Source organism: Oncorhynchus masou, chromosome 15, assembly GCF_036934945.1.
Source record: "Oncorhynchus masou masou isolate Uvic2021 chromosome 15, UVic_Omas_1.1, whole genome shotgun sequence".
Taxonomy (NCBI): domain Eukaryota; kingdom Metazoa; phylum Chordata; class Actinopteri; order Salmoniformes; family Salmonidae; genus Oncorhynchus; species Oncorhynchus masou.
In genome coordinates, this window is record NC_088226.1 from 55,312,425 (window position 1) to 55,336,432 (window position 24,008).

The following is a 24,008-nucleotide window of genomic DNA, read 5'->3' on the forward strand; positions in this document are numbered from 1 at the left end:
TCTGTCAAGTTGGGTGTTGATCATTGCTAGACAGACATTTTCAAGTCTTGCCATGGATGTTCAAGCCGATTTAAGTCAAACTATAACTAGTCCACTAAAGAACATTCAATGTTGTCTTGGTAAGCAACTCCAGTGTATATTTGGCCTTCTGTTTTAATACTTCTTGCGACTCTCAAACCCGGATCCGGGAGTGTAATCATCGCCTCAAACTAATTAGCATAACGCAGCTGACATAAAAACCCCTAGAAAATCTTCCTATTCATGAAAATCACAAATGAAATATATTGAGACACAGCTTAGCCTTTTGTTAATCACACTGTCATCTCAGATTTTCAAAATATGCTTTACAGCCAATGCTAGACAAGCATTTGTGTAAGTTTATCATAGCCTAGCATAGCATTATGCCCTGCTAGCAGCAGGCAACATTTTCACGAAAATAAGAAAAGGAATCAAATTAAATCATTTACCTTTGAAGAACTTCGGATGTTTTCACTCAGGAGACTCCCAGTTAGATAGCAAATGTTCCTTTTTTCCAAAAATATTATTTTTGTAGGCGAAATAGCTCCATTTGTTCTTCACGTTTGGCTGAGAAATCGACCGGAAAATGCGGTCACTACAACGCAGAACTTTTTTCCAAATTAGCTCCATAATATCGACAGAAACATAGCAAACGTTGTTTAGAATCAATCCTCAAGGTGTTTTTCACATATCTATTCAATAATATATCCACCGGGACAACTGGTTTCTCATTAGAAGCGATTGGAATAATGGCTATTTCTGTACATTATGCAGTATTTTCTGCAGGATCAATCATGTGACCACTTGCTCAATGTGGTCCCTTACGGCTATTCTTCAACATAAATGCGGAAAAAGACGTCACAATGCTGTAGACACCTTGGGGAATACGTAGAGAGCGTAAGCTCATTCGTAGCCCATTCACAGCCATATAAGGAGTCATTGGCATGCAGTGCTTTCAAAATATGGGGCACTTCCTGATTGGATTTTTATCTGGGTTTCGCCTGTAACATCAGTTCTGTTGCACTCACAGACAATATCTTTGCAGTTTTGGAAACGTTAGAGTGTTTTCTATCCAAAGCTGTCAATTATATGCATAGTCGAGCATCTTCTCGTGACAAAATATCCCGTTTAAAACGTGAAGGTTTTTTATCCAAAAAAGAAATACCGCCCCCAGAGTTCCTTAAGTTATTGTCCCGCTGAGGGGAATTTGTCTCCCAGTGTCTGTTGGAAAGCAGACTGAAGACGGTTTTCCTTCAGGATTTTGTCTGTGCTGAGCTCTATTCTGTTTCTTTTCATCCTAAAAAACTCATAAGTCCTTGCCGATGACAAGCATAACCATAACATGATGCAGCCACCACCATGCTTGAAAATATGAAGAGTGGTACTTAGTGATGTGTTGTGTTGGATTTGCCCCGAACACAATGCTTTCTATTCAGGAAATAAAGTTAATTTCTTTGCCACATTTTTTGCAGTTTTACTTTAGTACCTTGTTGCAAACAGGATGCATGTTTTGGAATATTTGTATTTTATACAGACTTCCTTCTTTTCACTGTCATTTAGGTTACTTTTGTGGAGTAACTACAATGTTGTTGATCCATCCTCAGTTTTCTCCTATCACAGCCATTGAACTCTGTAACTGTTTTAAAGTCACCATTGACCTCATGGTGACATCCCTGAGCGGTTTCTGTCACTACAGACACCCTGGTTCGAATCCAGGCTCTATCACAACCGGCTGTGTTTGGGAGTCCCATAGGGCTGCGCATAACTGGCCCATTGTCGTCCGGGTTTGGCCTGGTGTAGGCCATCATCATTGTAAATAAGAATTTGTTCTTAACTGACTTGCATAGCTAAATAAAGTTTACAAAAAATGCATATTAAGGTTCATAGCCTACATATTTTCTCTCCAAGACATGTTGTTTTGTATTTCTTTACTTGTGTTACATGATGGATGCATATTGCTGCTTTATAAATAATAGTTTTTATGCTCATAGGTTCTCACTGAAGAAAAATGTCAATTAATTAATGATTTCAAGTCTGATAATAAAACATTTAAAAAAATTGATGCAACAGGATACGTTTGATATTAGACAGGTTTGATTTTTGAATACAGAACTATCAATGTACATATAGCCTGTGTAATAAAGTGCTTATTATTTGATCACAAAATAGCCTTGTAGTGGGAGAAGAGAAAAAAGCAAAACGCACAATCAGAGCACCGCTATGCTTACGTCTACTTGAGACAGCCTACTTTTTAAGAATGTATTTTAACGAGGAAAAGAAAAGCCTCGTAGGAATATTTCCCACGATGTTGCTCCTGTGACACACTGCCACACTTTCCCACGCAAGTGAAAGCCCGATCCTCCTTAAGCGCGCGGGGCCGCGCGCTGTTTCGCGGGAAAAAAACAGGCCAGTCGAGCAAGATCATGTGAGAGTCCACGCGCCGAAAGAAGGTTACAGCAGCGAGCGATAAGAGACAGTGAGCACCAGTACAGGAACGAGGTGGGAAGACCAGGAGTTCGCCACAATATCTCATTGTGAACAGTCACAGGAAGAATACTTGTGCTACACGGAGTAAATACGTTAACAAACTTAACCTATTCGTTTGATATTTTGTTTGTTTCACATACCAACTATTAGAAAACATATTAGGATTTGTTGTTTTTACTTTCAACAGCTCCTTTTCGGAGCGAAAATATTCCTTCGTTTTATTTTCTTTACGTTGAGTTTTGCGACTCAAATATAATAACAGCAAGAATATGAGAGGTACGTTTACTTTTATTCTAATAATTACAAACATGTATAGCATACATGTCTATGTCTGGGTTTTGCTCATTAAAGTGGCAGTTTTGTATGGGAGTAATGTAAACTGTGATAGACGCATTACTTTGAAATAGTCTACTGAACTGTCGGACAGAGGTGCATGTGTTGAAACTGGGCGCGCTTGGGAATGAACGACGACATAGATCTCAGATAAGTTAAACTGTTTGGCCATGAGATATGACAAATAATCAAGTAGCCCACTCTATGTGCTTCGTCAGGATGTTTTACAAAGTTAATTTAGAAGAATAAAAACACTGCACTTTTAAATCTGCACATTTAAAAAGTACACCAAACACAAGTAAAAATGTCCCATAGGCTATTAGTGTGCAGATGAATGTAGATGGTGATTTGTTTGTCTTTGCCAGCAATTGGCAGCAAGCATTTTTTGTTATGTAAGAAAAGGGAGGTGGGAGAGTGATTGAAAGACTTATTAGGCCTACATATTATCTTTGTTCAGCTCTGTTTGCCATTCTGGACGTGGGTAGGTTGTATTTGCATTAGTACTGTTGGCCATAATTAACTTGATCATATAAAATATATGTATTAATATTATATTATATTTTTCCCCAAATCCTCAAAACTTGAGAGTGCTGATTTCGTTTCATTCCTACTCGTGGTGCGTGGGCGGGTGTTGTTGTTGTTTTCGGCATCCAGTCATGGCGGACTGTGTGAGGTAGAGTCCGCTGTTCCATTGACCTAGTTCTGTCATTGAGGATTACACAGCGTTCAGAGAGAGTGGAGGATGGGCGGGTGGGGAGGCATGGCTTCTGAGGGTTCTCGTCATTTCTAAGGCAAACCATTAACATGAGCCTATTATTACTTCAAACTGAGGACATTATCAGTGAAAAAAATAACCAGTGGTTACTAGGGGATGGCAGAGCAGAGGTTTCATGGCATGTGCAAACCCATGCGGTTGACTGTCAAAAACAGAGCCTTTTCTGGTGTACAAGCAACCTCCTTTACCTACAAGGCATATTAAACCATTTATTGTAGGCCAGTTATTATTTGGTAGGCATTTTTTTTGCATCACATGGCAAATCATTTATTTACAAAAGTCAAAAGACCACATGTTGGTCTTTCATACTTTATCAGACAGCTGACTGTGATTTTAGTTTTTTTTTTCTGCAAATAATTGTAGGCCTTCATTGTAAATAAGAATTTGTTCTTAATTAACTGACTTGCCTAGTTAAATAAAGGTTAAATAAAAAAACGATCTCATATCTTTTATCCAAAATATTCATCCGGATTTTACATTTATTATGCAATTTCTATGCGGAGTCGCGGCAGGATATGGGGACCAACAACCAGTAGCCTACATTCACCTCTCAGCAGGACACCTTAAGCCCTCACTCAGTTTCCATTGTGAGTTTAGCTACTTGATTACATTAACCATGATCTATGTCACCCATTTGTTTTCAAGTACGGCTTGCATCAATATATAGTAGAATCGATTATATATATCCTGGCTCTTTTTCTCCCCGGTAATCCACACCTCTGTGACTATGGATGGACCCTCAGGTGCCAATGGCAGAACTGCTGTAAACTCAATGGCTTTAGCCACTGTAGCAATGACTTTTATGAAATGCACTTCTCCTATAACGTGAGAAGAGAACTCTGTCTGCCACACTGTCTGAAGTGCTACAGCCATGTAGGGTATAGTTTTGGGGTATAGTTTTAGCAAGGAATCAAAGACAAAGCAGAGCAGTGATGGCAGCTCTCTGCTCCCAAGGGCACTGTTGATCAAGCGCAAAGTCACTATCTGTCAGGAGATGTTCACAGTGGGGCTACAGTATGTGTGAAGGTGCCTCTCTCTGACAACTAACTGCTAACGTTCCACTCCCTGAGCTTTAACTCCCTGCTGGATGGCATCATCCTTTGATTCCCTATACAGTATGGAAAACCTCTGAGCCCCAGATAAAGCCTATAGGCTACAATGGAAAAACTGCTGACCCAAAGCACAGTCTGACTATTTGTCTGGAAGCAGAGCCAAATAGACATGGATTTATATATGTTGTGTGGAACTGTGGTTGTAGCACAACCCTAAATGTGTTCCAGTGGTTGGGATGAGCACCCCATACCATATGGTTTATTTCAGGACTGATAAATAGCAGTGGAGTAAAATACATAAAGCGCAAAAGAGAAATTGATGTTTCATATGCCAAAAATAAAGCCACTAATGAAACAGAAAAACAGTACAATATTTATTAGAAACACAGCAACTAACACAGATTGTTAACCTAATGTAACTAGGTTAGATCATCAGTCACCATCATTGGTTCTGCATTAGCATCGAATAGCCCCCGTGATATGCAACTTTTATTTTTTTTCTCTTTTTTGTTGTTGAATTTTACCACATTTTCTCCCCAATTTCGTGGTATCCAATTATTTAGTGGCTACTATTTTGTCTCATTGCTACAACTCCTGTAAGGGCTTGGGAGAGATTGAAAGTCATTCGTCCTCCAATACACCACCCAACCAAGCCGCATTGCTTCTTAACACAGCGTGCATCCAACCCGTAAGCGGAGGAAACACCATGCACCTGGCAACCTTGGTTAGCGCGCACTGAGTCGCTGCGCGATGAGACAAGGATATATATCCCTACTGGCAAGCCACTCCCTACCCCGGACGACGCTAGGCCAATTGTGCGTCGCCCCATGGACCTCCCAGTTGGGGCTGGTTATGACAGAGCCTGGGCGCGAACCCAGAGTCTCTGGTGGCACAGCTGGCGCTGCAGTACAGCACCCTTAACAACTGCGCCACCCGAGAGGCCCTGATATGAAACTTCTCAGGGAAGTTAGGAACCAATATACACCGGCAGTTAGGAAAGCTAAGGCTAGCTTTTTCAAACAGAAATTTGCATCATATAGTACAAACTCAAAAAAGTTATCGGACACCGTGAAGTCCATGGAGAATGAGAGCACCTCCTCCCAGCTGCCCACTGCACTGAGGCTAGGAAATACTGTCACTACCGATAAATCCTCAATAATTGAGAATTTCACTAAGGATTTTTCTATGGCTGGCCATGCTTTCCACCTGGCTACCCCCACCCCGGTCAACAGCCCTGCGCTCCCCACAGCAAATCGCCCAAACCTCCCTCACTTCTCCTTCACCCAAATCCAGATAGCTGATGTTCTGAAAGAGCTGCAAAATCTGGACACCTACCAATCAGCCGGGCTAGACAATCTGGACCCTCTCTTTCTAAAATTATCTGCAGAAATTGTTGCAACCCCTAATTACTAGCCTGTTCAACCTCTCTTTCGTATCGTCTGAGATTCCCTTAGATTGGAAAGCTGACGCGGTCATCCCCCTCTTCAAAGGGGGAGACACTCTAGACCCAAACTGCTACAGACCAATATCTATTCTACCCTGCCTTTCTCAGGTCTTTGAAAGCCAAGTTAACGTACAGATTACAGACCATTTTGAATCTCACCGTACCCTCTCCGCTATGCAATCTGGTTTCAGAGCTCAAGGTCCTAAACGATATCAAAATCATTGATAAGAGACATTACTGTGCAGCCGTATTCATCGACCTGGCTAAGGCTTTAGATTCTGTCAATCACAACATTCTTATTGGCAGACTGAACAGCCTTGGTTTCTCAAATGATTGCCTCGCTTGGTTCACCAACTACTTCTCCGGTAGTTTAGTATGTCAAATCGAAAAGCCTGTTGTCCGGACCTCTGGCAGTCTCTATGGGGGTGCCACAGGGTTCAATTCTCGACTCTCTTCTCCTTATACATCAATGATGTCGCTCTCGCTGCTGGTGATTCTTTCATCCACCTATATGCAGATGACACCATTCTGTATACCTCTGGCCCTTCTTTGGACACTGTGTTAACCAACCCCCAGATGAGCTTCAATGCCATACAACTCTCCTTCCGTGGCCTCCAACTGCTCTTAAATGCAAGTAAAGCTAAATGCATGCTCTTCAACCGTTCGCTGCCCGCACCTGCCCGCCTGTCCAGCATCACTACTCTAGATGGTTCTGACTTATAATATGTGGACAACTGCAAATACCTAGGTGTCTGGTTAGACTGTAAACTCTCCTTCCAGACACATATTAAGCATCTCCAATCCAAAATTACATCTAGAATTGGCTTCCTATTTCGCAACAAAGCATCCTTCACTCATGCTGCCAAACATACCCTCGTAAAACTGACTATCCTACCGATCCTCGACTTTGGCGATGTCATTTGCAAAATAGCCTCCAACACTCTACTCAACAACTTGGATGCAGTCTATCACAGTGCAATCTGTTTTGTCACCAAAGCCCCATATACTACCCACCACTGTGACCTGTATGCTCTCGTTGGCTGGCGTTCGCTTCATACTCATCGCCAAACCCACTGGCTCCAGGTCATCTACAAGTCTCTGCTAGGTAAAGCCCTGCCTTATCTCAGCTCACTGGTCACCATAGCAGCACGCACCCGTAGCACGGGCTCCAGCAGGTATATCTCACTGGTCACCCCCAAAGTCAATTCTTCCTTTGGCCGTCTCTCCTTCCAGTTCTCTGCTGCCAATGACTGGAATGAACTGCAAAAATATCTGAAGCTGGAGACTCATATCTCCCTCACTAGCTTTAAGCACCAGCTGTCAGATCACTGCACCTGTACATAGCTCATCTGTAAATAGCCCATCCAATCTACCTCATCCCCATACTGTATTTATTTATTTATCTTGCTCCTTTGCACCCCAGTATCCCTACTTGCACATTCATCTTCTGCACACCCTACCATTCCAGTGTTTAATTGATATATTGTAATTACTTCGCCACCGTGGCCTATTTATTGCCTTACCTCTCGTATCCTACCTTATTTGCACATGTTGTTTATCGATTTTGCTACTGTATTATTGATTGTATGTTTGTTTATTCCATGTGTAACTCTGTGTTGTTGTATGTGTCAAACTGCTTTGCTTTATCTTGGCCAGGTCACAGTTGCAAATGATAACTTGTTCTCAACTAGCCTACCTGGTTAAATAAAGGTCAAATAAATAAAAAACCATTTTTGCACCATCCACTCCTGCCTTAGGGCCTCTCAGTCAACTCCTGTTACTCCTACAGAGGAATTACTCTCTCCTCCTGGCATATTTAAAGAGTGGGGCTCTGTATCAGCCACACCCTCTCACAGAGTACTTTGTGTCTGTAGGTCACATTGAGGTGGAGAGAGAGAGGGATAAGTTATCAATATCCACACAACTGTTTAGAAAACAGGTGCAAGCTCGGTACTGTAGTTGAAGGCCCCATCAGCAGCCCAGCCTAGAGAGAGGGTTATGTTTTAAGAACTACATGTCCCCTTAACCCTGCAATTAAGCTCTAGGACAAGAGGACCATATTAAAGCACCCTTATCGCATATGCAATGTAGGTTAAAAGCTCTGGCTGTAGCGTTTGTGCTAAAGTATATCGCTATGCGTTACTACTTTGAGGTTAAACATACAGCGTGTCAAGTAAATACAAAGTAGAAGGTAAATAGGACCTTCGGACTCCCTGTGAGCTGTTTGGTTAGGTAAGATAAGAGAGAAAAGTATCTGTGACTGCAGGCTTTACTGCTGGGACAAGCAAACTGGCTGACAGAGACAGACAGTTTGCTTGTCCCAGCAGTAAAACCTGCAGTAAAGCCTGCACCTTTCAAACCAAGACGTTTTGCCAGCAACTTTTTGCTGACTTATTGCAGGCAACAAAGCCTGTACTTTTGTTTCCACCAACTGACCTAGTATGCTCCAAGGTTCCAAGGTTCACCAAAGTACACGTTGTCTGGTCTTTGGTGCCCAAATGTAAATAGCGTAGCCGGCAATACACTCCTAATCCCCCGCGACCAGTGACTACATAAAACCAGGGGCTAGTACCAGTTCATGGAACAGAACTGAAGTCTAGAAAATAACAACATCTTTCAAGGAACATAATCAGAACCCGAGAACTAAAGTGATCTAAACTGTTCCGGAACAGAACCATTGTTTTAAAAGCATGGGAACTGGTTAATAACGCTATTTTACGTTCCAGGCATTTTATTCCAGTCCCACAAAAAAAAAACACAGCAAGGACCTATGCAAAGCCCTACCTCTGTCAATCAGAAACTTCTTCCAGTGTCTGCCTGCAAGCTGAATATCTTTGCCAGTATGTGTGTGTGTAGGTTACCTGCCCCTCCCCCGCTGAAGCATAGCTGAAGCCTACTGAAGTTACAAGTGTGATTCAGATGATAGAGAGAGATTTGTAATTAGAATGGATTAACTTTTTCACTGCTAGTTAGGGACACTATAGTTATCACATTTCACGTTGGATTTATTAAAAGTACGATTTTTTTTCTTCTTTCGGGTGCCACTGTGCACACACTGCTAGCTTCTCTGGTCCAAAGTTAAGCCAACTGTGAAGTTAAAAGCCCTTCAAAGATCCTCCATAGAAGCCGGTCCTCCGTAGGTATAATTCTGTGGTCCAAATTCAAATAACCCCATATGTACTGTACAATTTGGTGGTGCATCTTCCATTTGAAAATCGTTACCAGTGTGTGATTTTAGGCTACCTGTTCCTCCATCTCCCCTACTGTCTTGGGTGGCTATGTGTTATGTACCGCATTCAGCCAAACAGGTTGCACCAGTCTGTTGTTTACCCCTGCTAGACTAAACGTCCAGAAGAATCTAGCCACCATAGCATGGGGGAGGAAAGGTTGTTTTATTAAGACAGTATGCATATTTTTCCAGATTTTTTTGTGTGAAGTTAAGTAGGAAATTGACGCCTTTGCAGCCTGCAACAAGTATGACGAACTGCTAACTTACTGCTGTGAATGTGAAGAAATGAAAGCATTGCACTCTCTTTTGTCCTATCGGAGGAATTTAGAACTTGATGATGCTGCTTTCTGTCATGTCGGGTTACCATGACAATGATCGAAACAACAGGGTCAAAGTTGAATTTCTCTTGCTCAGTTGTGAGCTGCAAGGCAATCATATATCAATCAACTTTTACCAGACTTTTCTAAGACATTTTTGTATTAACATGTTCTAGAAATATGTTGTAAAAGTATGCATATTAGGCAATATCTCATTAAATATACACATATTTGCATATCGCACAAAAAGTTTTGGGGGGACACTGGATGAAGTCAGCCTAAAGTTTCATTTTGTTAAAATACTCCAGGATCTTAGTTGTCCAGAGCAGATTTGGATAAATACATTTTTCATCTGTCTATCTGTAGAATACTAAAGACATTTTTGGTTCATTTTTCCAAAGAAAATGTTATCTAGAACAACATTTTTACAACATATCAACAATTTTCTCTGTGCAAGTCTGGAGAATATATTTTAGGATAACCACAGACAATTTGGTGAATGCAAATGCTTTTGAACCTGAGAAAAATACATTTGTGTGTGGGAATCTGTCTGTAAACAATTGTTGGAAAAATTACTTGTGTCATACATAAAGTAGACGTCCTAACCGACTTGCCAAAACTATAGTTTGTTAACAAAAAAATTGTGGAGTGGTTTCAAAAGGAGTTTTAATGACTCCAACCTAAGTGTATGTAAACTTCCGACTTCAACTGTACATAATAAAAATGTAATTTCAGCCTGTGGTGCCAGCCTTAAGCAATGGCTATATAAAAGTTGAATGGCCTGTTTGTAAGGGGGTCATATAAACATTGCCCTATGTGAAAGAAGTCTGACAGTACCACTAACTGCTTCACTACTAACTGCAAAACATTTCCCACCTTCAATCACAATTGTCTGCATATTAAATAAAGCATGAATGTTGTCAGCACTTTTTGAAGCCGTGTGAATTTGCTAGCTAGTATTGTACGTTATTATTGCCAGTGGTGTGTCCAGAACATTTTGAATGGGGTGGCCAAGGTGGGGCACAGACCGAGTTTAGGGGGATTGTACGCAACATTTTTTTTAAATGTGTCATGAACTCATCCAGTCATGATGTTTTCATCTGATTGTCAAACAAATCACTTCAAAAAGTAGGTTAAGTAGGTTACCTGTGCACGTTTAATGGAAAGGGACATCTATTACAACCACCATAAGTGTAATGACATTCAACCTAGTTCATGTTTCAAGTTTTTTGAGTCATATGTACTGGATATACATGGTATACACTCTCCAACGAAATGCTTACATGTAGGTTCCTTCTTGACAATGCAGCAAAAATAAGAAATAATTAATTAAATAATTAAATTAAATAATTAAATAAATAAGAATGTGTCAGCGATTAGTTGAATGCATAAGGCGGAGTCAGGCACAGGACACAGGTATGAGTAATAATCAGAGAATTTACTCAAAATTAAGCAATTTTCCAACAAGGAAAAACACAAATATCCAGAGCACAAAATAACGAAACCACATGACAACGACAATCACGCACAAAACAGAAAGGGAAGCCAGAGGGTTAAATAAGGAACATTGATTATGGAATGGAAACCAGGTGTGTATAATGAAGACAAAACAAAACGAAAATGAAACATGGATCGGTGGTGACAAGAAAGCCGGTGACGTCGACCGCCGCCTGAACAAGGAGAGGGACAAACTTCGGTGGACAATATGACAATATGAACATAAACATAAAGTAAATGACTCAGTAGAATAGAATAAACATTTTAGCATGAGTATGATACATTAAAGCACAATTTCTAGCCTAATATTTACACGTGTTTTGGGCAAGTGTTTAAATTGTGCAGTATTTAGCAATCATCATTTTTCTACAAGGTGGCGTGTGTTCATGGATACCAAGGGAAGCCAGGCTTCCTCTAAAATGTTACCAATAAAAAAAGAAACAAACTTATAAAATATTTAAAGTTTGTGTCTATCCGTGTTTCATAATTTCCCTTCAATTCACAAGAGGCTGAATCTATTTCACCAGAGAAAGCATCCTAGCGAGGCAAACAGGACCCCTCTGTCTTAGTATCTGTAGCCCATGTATCTGATGCTGCCTGGCCAAAAATAAACATGTCATACTATTTAATCCAGACAGCATCAGATACATAGGCTACACATACTAAAACAGAGGGGCGCGGTTTTGCTCGCTCTGATTCTTTCTCCAGTGAGCTTGATGAGTCTTACTGTTGGTGCGCGTCTTGTTCGAAATAATCAATATATTCATAGACGACCTATCAGATTTCAGAATTTCTAGGTGTGGGCAATCAGATTTCAGGGGAGGCTGTGGTCATCCTGGGCCACCCCCTGGACACGCCACTGAGTATCGCTGGGCTTGTTTTGAATTAGAGTATCATCGTGCTTGGTTTGAATTAGATTATACATGAAGAGTTATTTAACAACAATTTCACAACACTCCTCTCCCACTTAGTAAAAGGCTATTGCAACATAAGGACCCTCCCTTAATATGAATACTTTTTAAACTGGTTCCTCTATATGTAGCCTATATCATCTTATCTTACTCATATTGGTTAGACTTTATTTTTCTGCCCACTAATTACCTAGTATTTACCATGGGACAATGGCTATTACATAGTTATTACTTGTTGTTTTCCATGAGATAAGTCTTCCTCGAGAGAGTTAATTTATGAGCGTAAAGGACAAAGTGTGTAGAGAGAATGTTGCAGTTTTAGAACACATTTAATGCAATTCTACTCATTTTCTCATGGGGCAGAGAGACATTTTTGCAGTCTTTGCTTAAACTTGTTGGCAGAGGAAGACTTCAGGTCAAACATCCCTGACCCACTGACCAAACCAGAAAAGTAAGGCCCGCGAGAACTTGTCATTCTTGAAACAATGTCCAGGAACTTTGCTGACATTCTGCAGTGCTCCATAGTGCTACAAACTGCGTTGTACTTTGTGTACATTAAATGTCATATTCTTTCACGTGATTCAAATGTCTTGAAATGAATTAGAGTTGTGTAAAAAGGGTTCAGGTGTTGAAGCCATGACCCATTATGTAACTGACTTGTCCAGACAGCTCATAATACTCCTGCAGTAATCAGTGGTTATGCTAGGGGTAGAACTAGTTTTATGAACTGCTCCGAGACAGCTGAAACTGCCCAAATACCTGACATGCTTCCACAAGTTGAGCACCAGTGTAAGTTACAATCAGGGCCCCTTCAGAATATACTGCAGATATGTTTAAAATACTCTCACACTCCCTGGTGTTACATAAGTGGAACATGGATGTCGATACACTTGTATTTACTCTACAGATTCTAAAGTGATAATCAATCTTTCACTAATCAAACATGGACTGTTTTTTTTAGCCTGTGAACATTTCCATTCCCCTGTCAGTGATTGAGTCAGATTTGGTCCCACCTTAAAACAGGAAAGAAAGAAATCAGATGAATTGCCAGGGATGCCAACCAAAGCGCCTCCCCTTGCTGAATTGGAAAGTGTGTCAGTAGAACAGCTCCTCCTCTCTCATAGCCTGACTGTTCCACACAGCTGAGCAGCATGTCAGTTAACATATCAGAGACAAAGCTATGCTCCCAGGAACCTATGGGAACAATAAGAGAGGGAAGGGGTAGGCTCGTCACGGCGTTGCTAGGGTCACCTCCCCTGAATGAGTGTGTTCGTGAAACTCGGCCAGACAACAGTTATATAACAGGGAGAGGGTGGGGGCCAGGGGCGCTAGATGGGGTAGAGAGAGAGAGGTTTTTTTCCACTGCCTTTATATTTTTATTTCCCTATTTGCTTTTTGTAGGTCAGTAGGAATTATATCTGGGAAGCCACTCAAATATCTCACTCACATTATGCAAAAGACTCCCACTCACAAGCAGTTGTAGTTGAGCATTCTCCCTTCCTATCTATGATGCTGAGATTTCAACTTTATAGTTTAGTCATTTGCTTTGCTCCCCGTGTGTGACGCACTTACTGTATCTAGACACAGGCTCACTCGGGTGATTGGTTGTGCTGGTAAAGGGCCGTTAATACAGTTGCTACCTGCAAAGTAAATGTTACATAACGCCTTGTGTCACTGTAATACAAAATAGTTTCGAAGAAAAATATTTAACACACCCAGCAGTCAGAGTGAACACAGAAAAACAACCATTTGTTTTTGAGAGTAGCCATTTTATCTTGTGTAGCAGAGGAGGCTCTCCTGAAGCGGGGGCTTTTTTAACCTCTTCTAACATTTAATTCACCCTGGAGGAGGAACAGTGAAACACACACTGTTGCACATACTGTTAAATGTTCTGTTTATATGAATACATTCTATATTCGTATCACCAGTATGGAGTTTTCTTTCCTGCAAAATGCTGCAAATTGGCTTTTGACTCTGATAGTGCCCGTCGGTATTAGATGAAATGTCACGTCCCCGCACGTCTGTGGGGAAAACAACCTGTGGTTTACCCCATTGGCTCACAGCAAAAACGTAACCTTTTTCTTGTTGTTTGTTTGTTTGAGTTAATTACAAAACTACATTTAAGAAAAGTACAACATGTCTAAAGGATACTTTTCAACATTGCCTGCTTCTGCCCAAGCATTCTCACTACTTAGAAAAACATCATATTGAGTGCTAGAACATTAAGCTAGCCAAGACCAACAACATAAACAAATGGACTATACAGCTACAAGTAGTGAGTGACGATACAAACAGACTATACCAAACAAGTTAAATGTCTTACCTGTGATGAAATTTTTTCCACAGGTATAGTACCAGTCAAAAGCTCGGACACACCTACTCATTTTATTTTTACTATTTTCTACATTGTAAAATAGTAGTGAAGACATCAAAACTATGAAATAACACATATGGAATCATGTAGTAACCAAACCAATCAAAATATATTTCATATTTGAGATTCTTCAAACTAGTAGTCTACTTGGGCACCGGTTCCCCACATTTCCCACTCTCCCACGCCAAATAGCCTAAAGCCACAGGACTCATCTCGCAGGCTCTATTTCTCTATGTGGGAACATTGCGAACCGTAGATCAGGATTTTTGGGCTGGTTAAACAACACAGCAGTTTTTCTGCATGTAATTCATATATAACAAAAAATTGACAATGAAGTTGGCTCTTATACAATGGGGGTCAATGGGAAAGAATGTTTGTTTTCCCCAATTTGTGGGTGTTGTCAAGGGAAATTCCTTCTTTTGACGTGGATACCGACTCAGAGTATAGTGTTTCTGTTGAGTTCAAAATCATGGCAGTTGGGAGCAAAGATTGAGCAGATGTTTCTATCCCTTCTTATTTGATAGGGTAGGTATATCTACACCTGTCTTGCACTTTCTCAGACAGTTCTGGCACAGTTTCTCAGACAGTTCTGGCACAGATCTCATGAAGACATCAAAACCCAAGTCACCATCAAGTTACATTTTATTATCTAGTCTAGTGAGTCTTTAGTGTTAAGTATGCAATGTACTAAATGTTCCTCCTCTCTCTCTCTACTTCCAGCACAAATTGAAGTAATACCCTGCAAGATCTGTGGGGACAAGTCATCAGGGATCCACTATGGTGTAATCACCTGCGAAGGCTGCAAGGTGAGCTACCTCAATCTCAGAGATATACTTACTCCAAGTGTTCTATTTTAGTTCTGCCTACTGTCATCCCTCTAGAATACACACAGCAAATTCAATCAATTTAGACTATTTATATATTGTATGCCCTTGCCCAGTGCCCATCCATCCCTGCACCTGTATTCATGGTAAAATAGCTCCAGCTTATGTGTCCTGTTTCACACTTGTGTAACCTGTACAAGTGTAGAACCTGTACAAGTGTGGAACCTGTATAAGTGTTTGGTATGAAATTGAAATGTGTTTTTTTGCAATTCCCACTCCCCCTGAGAGTGGGATCACGGCCAGGGATCAGCCATTATTGATGGGTGCCTTGCTCAAGGGCAGAGCGACAGATTTTTCACCTAGTCGTCTCGTGGATTCAAACTAGCAACCTTTCGGTTACTGGCCAAATGCTCTAACCGCTAGGTTACCTGCCTCTCTGATGGTGTTTGTGCTTGTGTGTGTGTTTGCAGGGCTTCTTCCGACGCAGCCAGCAGAACAATGCTATATACTCCTGTTCCCGGCAGAGGAACTGTCTGATTGACCGTACCAATCGGAATCGCTGCCAACACTGCCGGCTGCAGAAGTGCCTGGCCCTAGGCATGAGCCGTGATGGTGAGTGTGAAACACACACACACATACACACACACAGCAAGGTCAGTCCAGAGGGGACCCCTGTCTGTCTCTTCACCGGACGCTAGAGCTCTCTGGGTCTTATTGAAAGGCCAAATGTGGAGTTGTGTTACACTGTGTAAAATCACTCCTGGAGTCATGCCTGAGAGACAGCAGTGATGCTATGAAATGAAATTATCAGTGGATTTTCTTCTATATTTGCAATTGTTCAAGTTCCATATTGGCTCCATATGGACTTACTATATGAGCTCATAATTCATTCCCTGATTATTTACTGACTCTATCTCCTTTCCTGGTACAGCGGTAAAGTTTGGCCGCATGTCCAAAAAGCAGAGAGACAGCCTGTATGCTGAGGTCCAGAAGCACCAGGCGTCCCATGAGTTAACTGCCGCCCGTGAGGAGGGAAGCGAGGTTGGAGGTCACAGCCGGGCATACAGCAGAGGCTCCAGTGCCGCTCTCAGCGACCTTGATGACATCACCCTGCCAGACGGCCTGCTGTGTGACCTGCCCCTGACACCAGAGGGCGCTGAAAGAGAGTTCTGCAATCTGGAAATGATGGGGGGAAGCGGGGGTAGCAGCTCCTCCTCTCAAAGCTCACCCGAACAGAACAGACTGGACTTCGGAGACAGCAACCACCACATCAAGCACGAGTACCAGCTGCTGCACGAGTCTGGCCTGTTCACACACGCGCTGCTCAACCCTCTACCCGAGGGATTCTCCATACTCGAGATTGGTAAGTGGAACAGTCACTCTATCATCATCTGCTGTATGTCACTATAACTAACACTAGATTTTTTTTTCATTGAGTGTGGTTGATAGATAAACCATACATGTACTGTCCATTTCCAGAACGTATAACTGCTAGTGTAGTAAAGTCTCACATAGAGACCAGTCAGCATGGCAGTGAGGAGCTGAAGAGGCTTATCTGGTCCCTGTACACCCCTGAGGAGACACGCAGCTTCCAGAGCAAGGTAAACATCTATGTCCTGTACCAAGATTAACTCAGTGACCTGTGACCTATTTACTCTTACACGACTATGTGCTATTCCTAATGTTATATCTAATATGGGCATCCCTTTGTTCTCTCTTTCAGTCTGCGGAGGTCATGTGGCAGCAGTGTGCCATCCACCTCACCAATGCCATCCAGTACGTGGTGGAGTTTGCCAAGCGCATCACTGGATTCCTGGATCTCTGTCAGAATGACCAGGTCATTCTTCTCAAAGCAGGTCAGTACCTATTGTTAGGACATAAGATGAGTGCATTTCACAACTCTATTCCATGGCCTCATACACCAGCTTTCTCTGACCTCAAAGCACACAGTGGGGTCTGATATTAATCACACCATTGATAAAGATGAGCAAAAATGATTGTATCATTTCTTTGTATAAAACAAATACTGAGCTATATTGTATGCAAGAAACATTGGGGAAATTATATTATTTTATACTAATACAATTTCTCAGAGAAAGAGATTTTGTTAAACAAGTGACCATTATTTTTCTCAAAAAGGTAGAGGTCAAAATGATTGACATCCCTGATTTCACCTTACGAGAATAACGTCCCTGAGCCTTTTTCTAAAATGTTTTATGAGTTGGAGAACGCATTGGGATAGATCTTAGACCATTCCGCCATACAGAATCCTTCCAGATCTTTGATATTCTTTATCTGCGCTTATGGACTGCCCTCTTCAATATAAACCACAGGTTTTCAATGGGGTTCAAGTTCAGAGCCTGAGAAGGCCATTGCAACATGTGGATTTTGTGGCCAATCAACCATTTCCATGTGGATATTGATGTATGTAAAACAGTTAATTGGTCCAAAAGCGCAGACAAAGGATATCAAGGATCTTGAAGGATTCTCCAATCTCATCTCATTGATTGGACTCCAGGTTAGCTGACACCTGATTCCAATTAGCTGTTGGAGAAGTCATTAATCTAGGGGTTCAAACCTACACTGTAAATGTTTAAATTATGTATTCAATATAGACAAGAAAAATACAATAATTTGTCTGTTATTAGTTTAAGCAGATTGTGTTTGTCTATTGTTGTGATTAGATGAAGATCAGATCTAAATGTATGACCAATTTATGCAGAAATACAGGTAATTCCAAAGGGTTCACATACTTTTTCTTGCCACTGTATTATATACAGTAATTTTTGCTCATCTTTATCAAGGGTGTGAACAATTTCGGAGCCCACTGTAGTTCCTGTTCAGACAACCTGAGCATGTAAGCATTAACTGCATTTCCATGTTTCAGTACTACAGCATTCATACACAATAGTATATTTGACAAACATGTGTGTCTGCAGACAAACAAACTTCGCCACTTAGGACTACATTTTAGAATATACAATCAATTTAACCTTATGTGGCAAAGGCCACATTCTGTTTCCAACGATGTTCAAGAAAAAAGTTATTATTCTAATGATGGATCTTCTTGTTTTTCTTCTAGACCACCTTTCCTTTTATATGCTGTTTGTTCATCATCTTTGTTTGAATTGTAACAAATTGTATTGTAAAAATTATTTAATTTATAATTGATTGAAATACATTTGATGTTGTGATATGAAATGGATGTATTCTATTGACTGACAACATGGAATTCATGTTTTATTTCATATTGTTTGTGTGTACTTGTTGGAGCATCCTTTGTCCCCCTTTTCCTCTTCCTTTCTCGCCCCCTCTCCATCTTTACGGTCTCTTTACGGTCTCCTCTTCAGGATGTCTGGATGTGCTTCTGATTCGCATGTGTCGCGCCTACAACCCCATAAACAACACTATTCTGTTTGATAGCAAGTTTGCTAGCGCACAGACCTTCAAAGCTCTTGGTGAGTCCCCTCTTTATGAAACCAAAGCATTAATATTTCATCAGAGTATATTCACACACACACACAAAAAGTATATAAATATATTCACCCACCCACATAGTGGAAAAATGCTAGGTCAACCCTTTTTTATAGCTTAGTTTAAAAAAAAGTGAACCAAGTCAGACGTTTCTGTTTTGAAGACACGTGTTTTTCCCCCCTCTTTCCTTGAAGGTTGTGATGACCTTGTGGGTGCTGTGTTTGACCTGGCCAAGAGCCTGAATCGTATGCAGCTCTCTGAAGAGGAGATGGCTCTGTTCAGTGCTTCTGTTCTCCTGTCACCAGGTAATCCTCTCACACTGTCTCCCGTTGACTGGGGTGATGTCTCAGCTCTGAAACAGACACTAAGTAATATGTAAGAAGGAAAACCAGTTGGTTGTTGCTCTTTTTTTCCTCCAGACCGACCATGGTTGACAGACAGGCAACAGGTACAGAAGCTTCAAGAGAAAGTATATCTGGCTCTGCAACATTGTCTACATAGAGGTGGCTCATCAGAGGAGAAACTGGCAAAGGTACATATTGGCAGACGATGATATATTCCTTTATTCCTCAAACAGGCTTTTGTTAAAGGATTTGGGGTGGAATGTGAAAGATACAAATTTTCTATCTTGCTTTTTCCTTTCTCTGTGTCTCTTCTTCTACCTCTAAGATGGTGTCCAAGCTTCCCATGATGAAGTCCATCTGTAATCTACACATTGACAAGCTCGAGTTTTTCCGTCTGCTCCACCCGGAGACTGCATTCAATTTCCCCCCTCTGTACCGTGAGGTGTTCAGCAGTGAAATCACCTTCCCAGACTCCACAATGGACTAAAAATCTGTTTAGATATGAAAGTGATTCATATAGAGACAAAAAGATGTAGGGAACGAGAGGTAGGGAGAGGAATGTGGCAACAGCGAAGTAACCAGCAGCTCTGTGACAACCCTGCACGCTACACTTTAGGACATACTACTCTCACCTCAGACCTCCACCTTATGGAGTTGCTTGGACTGTAGCGAGATTCCAAATTCAACACTAGGTGCTGGGTACTATATGCATGCTGCCTATTTTGGCGGGAGTAAAAAGTCTTTTTGCAATCTCAGATGGTTTTTCTAAGAGCTTGAGAGCTTGAGATCTCCCTTAAGCTGAAGTCCTCTGTAAAACCAGTTTAACTTATTTTCCAGGTCTCAGTGTAAGTCCTTGTAAGATAATCTTGAATGTACCCCACAGACATGCAGCACAGCCCAAGGCACGAGACTGAATGTACTATACAATCCTGCGCCATTGGAGGAGATGCTGTGTAGTCTCTTTTTTATCTTATTGCAGTTTGACAGCTCATTTTTTTCTTAATTGGTAGTGCCCATACTTTGCAGTTTTGTATCATATGAACAAACTGTTTAAAGGGACCAAGATCAAATGGATAAGTGGGCACATTTTTTTGCATGCAAGACATGGACGATGCAACTATTACCATGCATTCAGACTTGCACACACATCACTAAAACAAAGCACTTATGCTGACCTATACATGTATTTTTACAGGCACACATTCAGATACTGATATTTTTCAGCTCGACTTACATTTTCTAGGTGCAATCAAAGACCTCAGTCCCACTACATTTTCCCTTGCAAATGCCACTTAGAGAGAGAGCAAGAGAGAAGAATCACATAAGTATTTTTAAATGGTCTTTATCTATACACTTATATTTACTAATGTAAAAATCAAATTAGACAGGGATTTAAATATATATATACATTGAGAGGGAGGGAGAGGGGGAGATGTATAATACGTAAAAATGATTCAGGTTGATATTGTAAAAGATAATGTGTTATCAATGACTCAGCTGGTTAAATAAAGGCAAATAAATAATAGATTCGCCAGGACTGCGTCTTTCAAAGTATTTCTGGTCATATTCTGGGGTACCTGGATGGAAAATTATTAGATGAATAGCACTTACCGACAATGAGCCCTCCCTCACCCAATCTGGACACTTTTCTCGTGCTACAAATAATCTCAGGGTTCCAGCTCAGAGACTGACGAACGTCCTCCTGAAACTGACAGAAGTGGGACATCCTCCTGCCTCAGACAGGCAGGACTAAAGCAAATGAGATAGAGAGTTCCCCAGGAGATTAAGGATCCTTCAAACCAGGGGTCTGTAGGCCCAATACAAGACTTTGTTCAAGAGGGAAAGGAAGCAGATGATAAGAAGAAAACAAATAGGTAGTGAAAACACTTTCTAGTGCTCCCAGCTCGGCACCAACAACAATTTGGAAGGGGTGTTTAGAGTTTGAGCTTTGACCAGTATGGGGAAGGTGGGGACTCAGGTTCCCTCTGTATGTTTTTAGGCAGTCTACTGTTTCAGACTGAACTGAAAGTGTGATGATTTGTTAATGATGCATTCTCTCCCTAACCCTCCCCCGTTTACCTCACCCTCTCAAAAAACACTCACGGCATAATGAAGGGTTAACAGAGCCATCAGCTACCCCCCAGAGTTAGGGATTTCAACATTTAGATTATAGAGTATTTAAGATGTCAGAAATTATAATGCAATTTGAAGGATGATGATAGAGTACAAAAATATGTATTTTATGTTTATATATTTTTCCACACTGTTTATTTGGAAGCATTAAATCTGCCCCTCTGTCTTCAATGAGAGCACAGATTTTATTAATCTATACCAGGAAGTTAAAGTTAGATTAATATCTCTTTTTATGGAGAGGGACATTGGGTGTGGCAGGATATTACTTTTGAACTATTCTTAAAGGGGCTTTTGAGATTTCAAAAAACTCTCAACACCCTCAGTACAAAGCTTGTACATAGACAAGCTGCAGTGTGAAAGGTTTGGTCAGAGCAGAATACTTGTATTACTTTTACCACAATAAGAGAGAATCACTTACGGGCCTTGAATATTTTCTGTCCAATTATATTTCAATAATCATATGTTTCACTATGCAATGCTGGAACAGTGCGGTTCTTCATACTGTATATATAAAAGTAGTTGGTATTTAGGGGGATACACTTTTCTGGGAGCTTACCACTGTGTCATATTGGGACTGTGCAATAATGTATTTCCCGATTTCAGTTAGGAAGGTCTTAACAGCCCTGGTTAGATGTCTCAGTAGACTTCATAAGCAATCCAGCCTGAGACCCCTTAAAAGTACAGCACAAGAGGTTTTTAATTCTCTCAACATAACAACACTCAACTTTTACACAGAACTAGTTTAACTGACTTGAGTTTATGGTTCGTAAGGCAGAGGAGATTCTATTAAGTGAAATTCTTTGTAAGTGTTTAGAACTTAGATGGTTATGTATTTGCACACCTAAAACTGCTTTTCTTTCTTTTAAGGCAGTTCGCAATGTGTGCAGTTACATTTCCTCTCAGTCACTCAGGGAGATAGCAGGGCTCTCTGTTCCAGTGTTTTCATCAGTTAACCTAGTCCGACACCTTGCGCGGAATAGAAGAAGACCTTAAAACCTTGATCACAGTGTACATGTTCTTGTGAATGTTGTTCACAAAAGTATCAAAGGTTTGATCCCAGTCTAATATCAATATTATTACAGGACTTTTGAGCCTACATTTTTGAATAGGATCTAAAAATGTAATTACATTTAAAGATGGATTTTAATCTATGTATCCTGTGTTGGTTTTGTTGTGATCTTTTGTTTCTTAATTTCTATCGTAGTCTGTCATATTTTTCTTATCAGTTTAGTGTCCTCCTTTTTGTCTTGGAGAGTTGTTATTCTATTTTTTCAATAATATCTCCCTAAATCTTTTCATGATACTTCTAGTTATCATGTTTTCATTCTATTTTATGATGATTATTGAAATCAATCTAGATTTTAAAAATATATAATTTAGGATATATTATGAATATGAAGCCTAAGAGTATTTTTTAACACATTTAAGAGTTCTTGTTGTAGCAACAATGGAGACACAATATGTGGATTTAAGAATGTAATAAAAGTCATTTTGCAATAAGTTGATGTTGTTTGTGTGCTTACTCATGTACAGTATTTAAACTTCCTAATCATTGGAATTGGGTGATCCACACCAGTTTATTAGTTTTACAGATAGGAATATCAATCATATGGAATAAAGATAGGTCAATTGTTAAATATTTAACAAAAGATATACGGTTAAGTAACATCTGTTGACAACAGAACAACCCCAAAAAATGTACACTACCTTCTAAAAGTTTGGGGTCACTTAGAAATGCCCTTGTTTTTGAAAGAAAAGCAAAACAATTTGTCTATTAAAATAACATCAAATTTACAGTGTAGACATTGTTAATGTTGTACATGACTATTGTAGATGGAAACGGCTGCTTTTTAATGGAATATCTACATAGGCGTACAGAGGCCCATTATCAGCAACCATCACTCCTGTGTTTTAATGGCACGTTGTGTTGGCTAATCCAAGTTTATCATTTTAAAAGGCTAAGTGATCATTAGAAAACACTTTTGCAATTATGTTAGCACAGCTGAAAACTGTTGTCCTGATTAAAGAAGCAATAAAACTGGCCTTCTTTAGACTAGTTGAGTGTCTGGAGCATCAGCATTTATGGGTTCGATTACAGGCTCAAAATGGCCTGTAATCGAACAAAATACTTTCTTCTGAAACTCGTCAGTCTATTCTTGTTCTGAGAAATGAAGGCTATGCGAGAAATTGCCAAGAAACTGAAGATCTCGTACAACGCGTGTACTACACCCTTCACAGAACAGCGCAAACTGGCCCTAACTAGAGTAAAAAGAGGAGTGGGAGGCCCCAGTGCACAACTGAGCAAGAGGACAAGTACATCAGAGTGTCTAGTTTGAGAAACAGACACCTCACAAGTCCTCAAATGGCAGCTTCATGAAATAGTACCCGCAAAACAATAGACTCAACATCAACAGTGAAGAGGCAACTCCGGGATGCTTGCCTTCTAGGCAGAGTTGTAAAGAAAAAGCCATATCTCAGACTGGCCAATAAAATGAAAAGATTAAGATGGGCAAAAGAACACACACACTGAACAGAGGAACTCTGCCTAGAAGGTCAGCATCTCGGAGTCTCCCCTTCACTGTTGACGTTGAGACTGGGGTTTTGCAGGTACTATTTAATGAAGCTGCCAGTTAAGGACTTGTGAGGCGAGCAGGGGTTCCCACTTCGGTCTGATGCCAAAAAAAGGAAATTCTTGTCAATTTCACCCAAAAGATATATATTTTTTTGAAAAATAAGTAGTGTGTAGTTTCAGTTATTATAGCTATAGTACTACATGAAAAAAAGTAATGAACTACC

At 40.6% G+C, this 24,008-nt stretch overlaps 1 protein-coding gene across 1 annotated transcript; it reads left to right on the forward strand.

Annotated features, from left to right (window-relative positions):
• The first annotated feature begins 2,325 nt into the window (after positions 1-2,325).
• On the forward strand, positions 2,326-22,706 carry LOC135556482 (nuclear receptor ROR-beta-like). Its single transcript, XM_064989720.1, has 10 exons — positions 2,326-2,781; positions 15,158-15,243; positions 15,732-15,873; positions 16,193-16,624; positions 16,741-16,862; positions 16,985-17,117; positions 18,612-18,719; positions 18,930-19,040; positions 19,155-19,267; positions 19,405-22,706. The coding sequence occupies exons 1-10, from the start codon at positions 2,775-2,777 to the stop codon at positions 19,564-19,566; spliced, it is 1,416 nt and encodes a 471-aa protein (XP_064845792.1). The 5' UTR covers positions 2,326-2,774; the 3' UTR covers positions 19,567-22,706.
• Positions 22,707-24,008: the final 1,302 nt, after the last annotated feature.

Coding starts and splice junctions, on each gene's coding strand:
- LOC135556482 (XM_064989720.1), top strand. Junction 15,874..16,192: donor CCTAGGCATGAGCCGTGATG/GTGAGTGTGAAA, acceptor TTCCTGGTACAG/CGGTAAAGTTTGGCCGCATG. Junction 19,041..19,154: donor TTCTGTTCTCCTGTCACCAG/GTAATCCTCTCA, acceptor TTTTTCCTCCAG/ACCGACCATGGTTGACAGAC.